Here is an 11,156-nt window from a genome sequence, read left to right on the forward strand (position 1 = left end):
TTCTTTGATGACATAAGCGGCTTAAGGTGTGGTCAAGCATTTGAGCAAAGGGGTGGAGATGTCGCGCTTGAACAGTTCATCTCCAATAATTACGAACTTAGCCGATTTTACCCTCATCTTTTGAGCTTCGTTTTTATCCTCGGGTAAAGTTCCTGATTTCAAGTAGTTCCAAATACCTGTCATCCATCCTTGTTCTTCGCTATTGCTGGTGTTGACGACCTTGTCGTCCAAGCTGGATGAATACAAGGTCTCTTGGATAATGGTCTGATGCTGTCTAGGGCGTTTGGTACTGGCAAGCTTTAATAGTAGGTCAGCTTTGGTATTTTGCTCTCGCGGTACATGCTATATAGTGAACTCGTCGAAGGACGAGATCTAGTGTGACGCCATGTGGAAATATCGTTGTAGAAGAACATCCTTGGCCTGGTATGCCCCGCTGAGCTGTTCCACCATAAGTTTTGAGTCGCTATTGCAACTCACTCTTCGTGCCCCAAGGTCACGAGCCAGCCTCAGCCCCACGAGAAGCGCCTCATATTCCGCCTGGTTGTCGGTCACCTTGAAGCTGAACTTGAGGGATTGCTCCAAAGTGACTTGATTTGGTCCTTCCAAGATGATACCTGCACCACCACCCTTAGAGTTGGAAGACCCATCAACATGCAAAGTCCATACCTATGGTTCATCAATCGAGGTTGGCGTCAGTTCGGCTACGAAGTCGGCCAAACATTGAGCTTTCAGAGCCCCGCGACTTTCATACTAGATGCCAAACTCGGACAATTCGACCGACCATGCTATCATTCGCCCGGCGAGCTCTGGCTTTCGTAGGATTTGCTTGATTGGGTAGTCGGTCTTGACTATCACCTAGTGACTCTAGAAGTAGGGTCGGAGACGCCGAGCTGCGGTAACAAGTGCCAGCGCCAGCTTTTCGATCATTTGGTACCATTTCTCCGTGTCTTGAAGCACTCGGCTGATGAAGTAAATTGGTGTCTGTACTTTCTGGTGCTCTTGTACAATAATTGCGCTAATGGCGCTTTCTACTACGGCCAAGTAGAGGAGGAGGTCGACGTTGTGATCCGGCCTCTGTAGGATTAGCGGGGTTGTGAGGAAGGCTTTGAAGCTTTTGAAAGCCTCTTTGCACCGGTCCGTCCATTCAAAATTTTGCGGCTTATGCAACAGAGTGAAAATGGGCCTCGCTTTCCAGCCTGGGGATAAAACGGGACAAGGAAACCAACCTTCCCGCCAAGCGTTGGACTTCCTTCACAGTTTGAGGGCTATGCATCTGGATGATGGCTTTGCACTTCTCCAGGTTGGCCTCGATCCCCCTGTTAGTGATCATGAATCCGAGGAACTTACCTCCCTGGACGCCGAAGATGCACTTTTCTAGGTTGAGGCGCATGTTGTGCTTCCTGATCTAGCTGAACACCTCGGCCAGGTCGGCAGCATGAGCTTCGGCTGAGGTGGTTTTGACCATCATTTCATCGACGTAGACCTCCATATTCTATCCGATCTACTGGTGGAAAACCTTGTCCATCAGCTGCTGGTAGGTGGCCCCTGCATTTTTGAGCCCGAAGGGCATGACTCTATAGCAGTAATTGGCATGATCGGTGATGAATGATGTGTGCACCTCGTCTGGTGTGTACATCATGATCTGGTTGTACCCGGAGTAAGCATTAAGGAAACTGAGGAAGGCGTGCCCGGATGCTCCATCAACCAGCCTGTCGATGCTTGGTAAGGGGTACAAGTCTTTGGGGCATGCTTTGTTCAGGTTGGTGTAGTCGACGCACATGCGCCATTTCCCCGAGCTTTTTTTTACCAATACCACGTTGGCCAGCCACGTGGTGTATCTGACCTCACGGATTGATAGACTATGGCCAAGGCCAAGGAATCCAAGAGGTGATATACTAAAAGAACCAAGAGGAATGGGATGATCTTAAAGACCTTTTTCATATGTTTGTACATATAGTAGTTTCTTTGTATAGGCTTATTTTTGCCTTTGTATTTGTGAGGCACTTTACTTGATTTTTCTAGTGTTTGTATATTGATTTTAAGGTGGGCTACTTGGAGAGTTTAACTCCATTTAACCTCTCTAGTTGATACATTTATTTTATATTTTTCAGTAGGAAAAAGGGGTGGCATTTAGCAATGCTTGAGGGTGTGACTAGTAAATGGGCCAGAACTGGGCCTAGGCAAAATTTTGCATATTAGACTCATTTTGCTCCTAATTTTTCATAGATTTGATTTAGCTAGGTCTCATCATTATATGATGAACATAACTAAACCAAATCAAAGAATTTCAAAATAATTCATTGAGCATTTTGGAGCCTAATCCGCCTAGCTATATTCTTAGTTTTTGGCCAAAATTTTGCTAAGTCTCTTCTTCAAGTTTTGAAGCTTCTCCTCCAAGTTTCTAAACCTTGGTAGGGTGGGCTGACCTTACTATGGTTCTTAAGTGAACCATGGTCAAGGTTAGCTTCTCCTACAAGTTTTAGAAACCATGGATGGTTAGCTACACCTTACCATGGTTCCTAGTGAACCATGGTTAAGGTTAGTTTCTCCTAGAAGCTACCTCTCCCTATATAATTGTAAATCTGACCTAAACCTTCACTTTTGGACATTTATGAGAATTAGAAATCAGATTTCTCTCTCAATTTCAAGAGTCAAATTCGTGAGAAAAACTTCTCCTAGTTTTCTCTCAAAGTTCCTTCTCCTAGAAGCTTGGTTTCTCAAGCTTCTTCACTTCTTCAAGAGGTAACCGAACCTCTCTTAGGTGCTTATCCATCATTGGAGAATCCTCCAAGGTGATTCCTCCACCTTCAAGGAGTTCAACCTCATGGAGCATTTCGGTCCTTGCATGGAAAGCTTGGTAGAATATCAATCATCTCCAAGTACTTCCATCAGTTTTGGTATCAGAGCCTAGTGCTCTTGAGGTTTGGTGTTCTAATTTTTTTTTGTTGAATCCGTGTTGTTTCTTCCTTCTCCTATGTCTAAATATGTGTTTGATGCATGGATCTAAATTTTCTAAAAAAAAATTGATAGATCCTATATGTTGCATGAGAAGTAATTGATTCATATTTTGCTTGTTTCCAATTCTTGTGAATCAATTCGGTTTGTGCCTTTAGGACTCTTGTTCTTGTGCGTTTTTTGATGTTTGTTTGAGTCTCTCCATTCCTTAACATGTGTCTGTGATTGGACAACATTCATATTGCATTAGTTTTATTTTTGAATCACTTGTTTTGTCATAGAAGTCATGTGTAGTCCTTTTCATGTTGAAAATTCCTAGACTAGCTTGTTGACCTAATTTTTTGTGTGTTGTTTATGTCTGAAATTTTTTGTGTATTTTCTTATTAAATCTGAACCTTACCTATATGTGCTTTTGATTTACATATTTGAGTTCATGATTTGCTATTAGTTCTAGCAAATTTCTTAGAGTTAGGTTTCCTTTATGTCTTGTTAAAAGTTTGTCAAGAAAAATTGTTAAACACTAATTCCTATTAGGTTTCTTTGAGTCTTGTGTTGTGGCTGAAACTTTTAACACTTTTTAGGCACTTAAAACAGAGACAAAACAGAGGTGTTTGTGTTCTAAAAACATTAGAAAAACAAGAGAAAGAGTGCTTAAAAATTTGACAAAAAAATAGTACAAAATTGTGAAGCACTAGTTGAAAATTGCATGTGAACACCTCTTATTTTGTGTGAAAATTTCTGCAGTAGGTTTTTATGCTTAAATCCGAGATTAATACTTGATTAAAAGGCATTAAACTCCTGTGTTAACAAAGAAAAAAAAAACAAAAGAAATCATAAAAGAAAAGAATGCAAGAAAAAGCCAAGGAGTGAAAATTTTAGCAAAATAGTGCTCTCGGTTTGGTAACATTTTGTGTGCCTTATCTTCAATTTTCTGTCCAGCCACATATACAATCTTTTGAGTCTTAATTTTGTTTCTAATCTTAGCTTTTGTTTTGTAATCCATTCTAGTGCCTTTGATAGGATATCTTTTGTGTGCTAGCTTTCCAAATTAGCCTTAATTGTTGCTTGTCATTTTTGTGAAATTCCTTCTAGTCTTGTCTCATTTTCTTCCACCAATTGGTGTAGCTGTTCCTAATTGTTCCTTTTCAGTTTTTGAACTAATATTCCAGCATCTTAAGGTGTGTTGAGGGCCTCTTGGAAGGTGTTGAAGGCCAAGCTCAAGGTTAGCCAATATTGAAGGACTTTGGTGGTGACTTAGGAGCTTGTTTCTCATTGGATTGGATTCTTGGAAATTCAAACACCTAGGAGTAACCAACATCAAGGTTGCTTCTAAAGAGGAGTGAAACACATTGTGAGGCTACAAGCTAGGTGGCTGAATTAGAAGAAGAAGGAGCAAAAAAATTTTGTGAAAAATTTGTGAAGAATTTAGTAACAAATTTAGTGATGGAAATTTTTCTTCAAAAATTTCAATACCAAATCCGTCACTAAAGTTGTCACTAAATTAGTGGCTGATTTTTGTTCTAAAATTCTTGGTGTAGCCACTAAATTTTGTTTAAGTGAATTTACATTTCATTTGGTGTAAATTTGTATTTCATCTTGAATGTGAATTTGCATTTCATTTGGTGTAAATTTACATTTCATTTTTGTAATCTTTTAATTTTCAAATTTTGTACAAGGCCTTTATTAAGGAGTGTCTTGGAGTGCCTTTGGTGTATCTCCATCTCTCCTTAAGTGTTCTATTAGTAATTTTCGTGTAGTACTTGTGAGAGTGGTCCTTGAAGATCTTTGGTGCCTTTGAAGCTCTCACATAGGTTTAATTGCTTTCCACGCCTAGTTTAAGTTTTCTTGTCTTTAAGTTTTCAAGTCATTTATGTTTTAAGCAATTTATGTTTTCAGTCATTTAAGTTTTCAAGCAATTTATGTTTTCTTGCCATTTATGTTTTCAAGCTTCATAATTGTACACTTAGGCACTTGTTTGTTATTTTTATTTTGAAAAAAAAAATCTTTGTGAAAAGTGATTTGTGTAAGGCAAAAGTACAAGGGGGTTTAGAGATTTTTACTTGAAGAGGCTTGGTTATTAAGTGGCTCGATAATAACTCACCTCCCCCCAAAGTTCAATTTGTACTCTTAGACCTCCAAGTGCCAAGTCTAAGCACTTCAAAAAAATCTTATTTTCATAAAAACTATTTTTGTGTGGAAAAGTCTTCTTGAATTAAAATGTCTCAAAATTCCTCCAATAGTGAAAGTAATGGCTCTCCAAAAAGTCTTTCATATATCACTAAAGAGCTCAAATCACTTAAGCTATGGAAAAAGCAAGAGTCCATTCAAAGAGAAAAAGAAAAGATTGAAAGAGAAGGACAACTTGCTTACTTAGAGGAAGAATTAAGAATTTTAAAACAAGAAGAAGAAAAATTGAAAGAAAATATGAGAAAACATAGAAAAAAGAGTAGGAGTTCACATTCACAATACACATCTCCTAATGAAAGCCTTAATGTAGGTAACCATTATCAACCTTCCTCAAAAAGAACTATTAAACCTAGGGAATCCAAGGTGGATCTCCCTTAATTTTTTGGGAAGGATGATGTGGAGGCCTACCTTGATTGGGAGATGGAGGTAGAACAACTCTTTGCTTGTCACAGGGTAAGTGAAGAAAGGAAAGTTCCACTTGCAACCCTTAGCTTTCAAGGACATGCAATGTATTGGTGGACCTCTTTGGAAAGAGAAAGAAGTCTCCACAATGATCCTCCTATCCAATATTGGAATGATCTTAGGAGTGCATTGAGGAGGAGACACATTCCCTCTTACTATGGCAGGGAGCTTGTGAATAAGCTCCAAAGGCTCCAACAAAAAGATATGACTGTTGAACAATATAGGCAACAAATGGAGCTATACATGATGAGGTCATGTATTAGAGAAGAGGAAGCCACTACAGTAGCCAGATTCATGAGTGGTCTTAACTTAGAGATTAGAGACCAAGTGGAGCTACTACCCTATAGGGACCTAAATGACTTGGTCCAACTTTGTGTAAGGGTAGAACAACAAATATTGAGAAAATTTTCTAAAAGAGAAAGCTCCCACTCTAGATCTCTTGGGAAAGACTACTTGGAGGAGGAAAAACCTTTTGAAAAGAAAATTATTTCAGAACCTTCCAAAGAATTGGCTAAGAGGAAAGAGAAAAATAAAGATAAGGATAAAGATCTCATCACTCCACACACTAGCACAAAGACTAGTGATATTAAATGTTTCAAGTGTCTAGGGAGAGGCCACATTGCTTCTCAATGCCCTACAAAGAAAGTCATGATCTTAAGGGGGCATGACACTTATAGTAGTCAAGAAGAGACTACTACCTCCTCTTCTAGTGAGAGTGAGATTGAAACAAAGCTTCAAAGATCCGTGGAGCCAATTTATCCTTATGAAGGAGAGCTCCTAATGCTTAGGAGAATCCTTCATAATCAACCTAATGGTACCCTATCACAAAGAGAGAACATATTTCATACAAGATGTAATGTTTTAAATAATGTTTGTTCTCTCATTGTTGATAGTGGTTCATGGTGCAACTGTTGTAGCACTAGGTTGGTTAAAAAGTTGAGTTTAATTACTATGCCACATCCTCAACCTTATCATTTGCAATGGCTTAATAAGGATGGTGACATAGTAGTTAACCAACAAGTGAAGGTTAAGTTTTCCATTGGGAAGTATGAGAACCAAGCTTTATGTGATATAGTACCAATGGAAGCTTGTCATATTTTGTTAGGAAGACCATGGCAATTTGAAAAGAAAATTGTACATGATGGTCTTACTAATGAAATTACCTTCACTCACAAGGAAAAGAAATTTGTACTTTATCCTCTCTCACCTCAACAAGTGGCTGAGGATCAAGCACAAATGAAAAAAAAAAGAAAAAGAGAAAAGGTAGGGAAGAGTAAAGAGGAAGAAATATCCTCTAAGGGAATTATGTCTAAAAATAATTGCTTTATCACTAAAGAACCTATGAAAACTATTCTCTTTATTCATAAAGACCTTAACTCTTACCCTCACGCTGCCACTAGTCTTGAAGAAGAGATTCACAAATCCATTATTCTTAAAGAAAAAGAATCTCAACTTCAAGATTTTGTGAAGGAGAAGTGGACTTCATTTAGTTCTACTTCTCATGCTACTTCCTTGGTGGTGCCCAAGGTAGATAGTCTTCCTACCTTAGTTGTGTCAATAATGCACCCAATTTATGGAATATATTATTTGTTGGATATAACATCTGAACCTTCAAGGTTCCTTGTGACAAATTCTTTTCATAACTATCCAACAAATAATATCATCCAAAATTGTTTAGGAAATTTCTTAGTAGTATTTTCATTATTTTCTAGGAAATGCCTAGGTTACCACATAGGGTACTTTAGGCAAGATGTTTTAGTTTTTAGGATTAAGTCTTTAGTGTGCTATAGTTTTAGTTTTAGCACATTTTTAGGATTTAGTAATATACCTAGTCTATGTTTAGAAGAGGATCCTATTCATTATATTAGTAGGTCTAGTGTCATAGATTTCTTTAGGTTCCATGAAAGGATTCCTTCTAGGATATTCCTTTCACATTTATTTGTTGAAAATATCACCTATGATGAATTTTATTATATATTTGTAGGTATGGCCAATAATCATGAGGACCCTCGAGATTTGAGATCAAATCCTTTTCAAGAGGGAGGGGATGATAGACTATAGCCAAGGCCAAGGAATCCAAGAGGTGATATACTAAAAGAACCAAGAGGAATGGGATGATCTTAAAGACCTTTTTCATATGTTTGTACATATAGTAGTTTCTTTGTATAGGCTTATTTTTGCCTTTGTATTTGTGAGGCACTTTACTTGATTTTTCTAGTGTTTGTATATTGATTTTAAGGTGGGATACTTGGAGAGTTTAACTCCATTTAACCTCCCTAATTGATACATTTATTTTATATTTTTTCAGTAGGGAAAAAGGGGTGGCATTTAGCAATGTTTAAGGGTGTGACTAGTAAATGGGCCAGAACTGGGCCTAGGCAAAATTTTGCATATTAGACTCATTTTGCTCCTAATTTTTCATATATTTGATTTAGCTAGGTCTCATCATTATATGATGACCTAACTAAACCAAATCAAAGAATTTCAAAATAATTCATGGAGCATTTTGGAGCCTAATCCGCCTAGCTATATTCTTAGTTTTTGGCCAAAATTTTGCTAAGTCTCTTCTTCAAGTTTTGAAGCTTCTCCTCCAAGTTTCTAAACCTTGGTAGGGTGGGCTGACCTTACTATGGTTCTTAAGTGAACCATGGTCAAGGTTAGCTTCTCCTACAAGTTTTAGAAACCATGGATGGTTAGCTACACCTTACCATGGTTCCTAGTGAACCATGGTTAAGGTTATCTTCTCCTAGAAGCTACCTCTCCCTATATAATTGTAAATCTGACCTAAACCTTCACTTTTGGACATTTATGAGAATTAGAAATCAGATTTCTCTCTCAATTTCAAGAGTCAAATTCGTGAGAAAAACTTCTCCTAGTTTTCTCTCAAAGTTCCTTCTCCTAGAAGCTTGGTTTCTCAAGCTTCTTCACTTCTTCAAGAGGTAACCGAACCTCTCTTAGGTGCTTCTCCACCATTGGAGAATCCTCCAAGGTGATTCTGCCACCCTCAAGGAGTTCAACCTCATGGAGCATTTCGGTCCTTGCATGGAAAGCTTGGAAGAATATCAATCCTCTCCAAGTACTTCCATCACGGATGAAGCTGGCGTTCAGTAACTTTTGCGTCTCGGTGATAATGGCTTCCCGCCTTTCAGCACCGACCTTCCTCTTCCTCTAAGCCACTGGCTTCGCCTCCTTGTGAATTGCCAACCTGTGAGAAATGAAGTTAGCATCTATACCTGGCATGTCGGCGCTGGACCATGCGAAGAGGTCGGCATTTTTGGAGATTTTGGCCTCGAGCTGTTGGCGTAACTCTGGGTTCAACTGCCTACTAATTTTCGTGCACTGCCCAAGAAGCTTCCCGATCTGGAGGTCGTCGAGCTCGTTGATGGGACTCGGTCGTTCATCATGGGAGTCGGACCTCGGATCGAGGTCAGTGATATCTGCTTGGGTGATGTGAGCTACTATGGGGGAATCACTCTTGCACCACTCATCGGATGGAGAGATTTTTAGACTTTCGGCGTAGCACTGCCGAGTTGTCTTCTGGTTTGCCTTGACAGAGATGATCTTGCCATCACTCCCTAGGAACTTCATGGTGAGATGTGGGATAGACACCACCTCTCCAAGTTGGTTCAGCATCGGCCTTCCAATAATGATGTTGTAGGACGTGTTGGCTTCTACGAGGAGGTATCGGACCATAATCCTCCTTGTGGCGGGAGAGGTTTCGAAGGTTGTCAGCAGGTCCACATATCCTCGAATGTGTACTCGCTCTCCTGCAAAACAGACTAGGGGTTCAATGTGAGGTTGGATAAGAGAGTGAGGGATATCTAACCTGAGGAACGTCGGCCAATACAGGACGTCGGCCGAGCTCCCTTGGTCAATCAACGTCTTGTGGACCTCCCAATTGGCGAACTCCATGACAATGACCATTGGATCATCCTGGTTGGGGCTGACGCCAACGTAGTCGTCGTTAGTGAAGGTGATCGGCGGTGAGCTTTGATGCGAGGCCGAGGTAGCGGAGTGGACATTGTTGATGCTGCACAAATGTCGTTTCCACGCCGAGCTGCTAGAGCCTCCCCCTGCGAAGCCACCTGCAATTGTGTTGATGACGCCCCCGCAAGAGGCTGACCTTGTTTCTTGACTTACCTTGGCCTGCACTGCACCACCGGCATTTTGCTGAGAACTAGAGGGTTGGTCTGTGCGGGCTCCTGAACCGCGACCTCTACCTCGTCCTCGCCCATTATAGCTTCCTCTGTGACCCTGCTGTCGCTGGACGTATTGGCCGAGGTGACCCGCTTGGATGAGTTCCTCGATACGGTCCCGGAGTGTGTGACACTCTTCAGTGGTGTGACCGTGGTTTCTGTGGTATTGGCAGTGCTTGGACTTGTCGGCACTATTGGGAGTGTGACCTGGTGGAGGCAGGGTGAGCAGGTTGCTATTACTGGCCTCCTCTAGGATGTGCACTCGGGGCTGTCGCCACCCGCCGAAACGGACCTTGGCATTCGCGACGATGATTGGACTCTTTTTAAAGTTTTGAAAAGTGATTGATTGTTAGAACGACTTATTCTCAAACTGAGACCTTATCGAACTAACAATCTTATTAAATGAGTCACCAATCCATGTTAATCCCAAGCGGGACCCTCCATGAATTGGTGGTTTTCGCAAAAAGAAGGGTTCTTGGAGTCGCCACCAATGTTTTACTCAAAACATTGGAAAAAGATAAAAGGCAATTGATTTTCGTAAATCAACTTTGGCCGTTACAACCAGAGTCGGGTAAGGGAGTCGGTTACGTGCGAGGAAGGTGTTAGCACCCCACAACGCCCCTTTCGGGTTCCCTATGACGGATTATTTCTTAAATAACAGTGTAAAATTACTAAATTACCCCTATTTATTAGAAACGATTATTAACAAGATATCTACATGATGGCAATTTTAAATATGCAATGCAACAATCAGAAAGCAGTAAAAGAAGGGATTTTGGAAAAGAAACCTTTGAAGCGTGCTTTTATATATTTCAACGAAATCTAGGAGGCTTTTTGGCGCTCCTTCCCACTACACGCTCGCTCGCTCCTTCCCTAAAGATTAATTTTTACTTCGGAAATCAAAGAGATTTCCCTTCGACTCGGTTCGAGACTCAAGCAAATGGCTCGTGACTCAAGAACTTCGTCGGATCGGCTCTCAGAGATATTTCTAGGGCAGAACACTGCTCAAAAACCCCAGAATACTCAAGAAGAGAGTCCAAGAGAGTCCAAAAAGTGTGGAATGACGTCCAAATGACGTCCTATATATAGGAGTGAGGCGCAATACGGCCTGGGGGGTCAATACGGCCCGTATTGAAGTTTTGAACTACAATACAGCCGTATTGAATTCAATACGGCCGTATTGAAGTTCAAAAACTTCAATACGGCCGTATTGGTTTTAGTGTGGCCGTATTGTAGTTCAAAATGTCCAATACGGCCGTACTGAACTCCAGGGAGGGCGTATTGGGCTTCAATCCTCACACACCCTTATTCTAAGCTATTCTAAGACCTCTAGACCTACAAAGAGTCACCCTAGGG

The 11,156-nt window shown here is 40.5% G+C and overlaps 1 protein-coding gene across 1 annotated transcript; it reads right to left on the reverse strand.

Annotated features, from left to right (window-relative positions):
- Window positions 1–372: 372 nt before the first annotated feature.
- Window positions 373–937, reverse strand: LOC145953399 (uncharacterized). The gene is made up of 2 exons (XM_083067342.1): window positions 782–937; window positions 373–666 (listed from the first exon to the last, which is right to left on the reverse strand). The coding sequence occupies exons 1-2, from the start codon at window positions 935–937 to the stop codon at window positions 373–375; spliced, it is 450 nt and encodes a 149-aa protein (XP_082923468.1).
- Between the last annotated feature and the right edge of the window lie 10,219 nt (window positions 938–11,156).

Source organism: Cajanus cajan, chromosome 11 (genome assembly GCF_000230855.2).
Source record: "Cajanus cajan strain Asha chromosome 11, NIPB_CcT2T_4, whole genome shotgun sequence".
NCBI lineage: Eukaryota > Viridiplantae > Streptophyta > Magnoliopsida > Fabales > Fabaceae > Cajanus > Cajanus cajan.

What these genes read in the sequence shown, in the direction of transcription:
- LOC145953399 (XM_083067342.1), bottom strand. Translation starts at nt 937, where the DNA reads ATGGTACCAAATGATCGAAAAGCTGGCGCTGGCACTTGTTACCGCAGC. An exon ending in GCCGGGCGAATGATAGCATG is followed by an intron (nt 667 to 781) that starts GTCGGTCGAATT and finishes GATGAACCATAG; the next exon opens with GTATGGACTTTGCATGTTGA.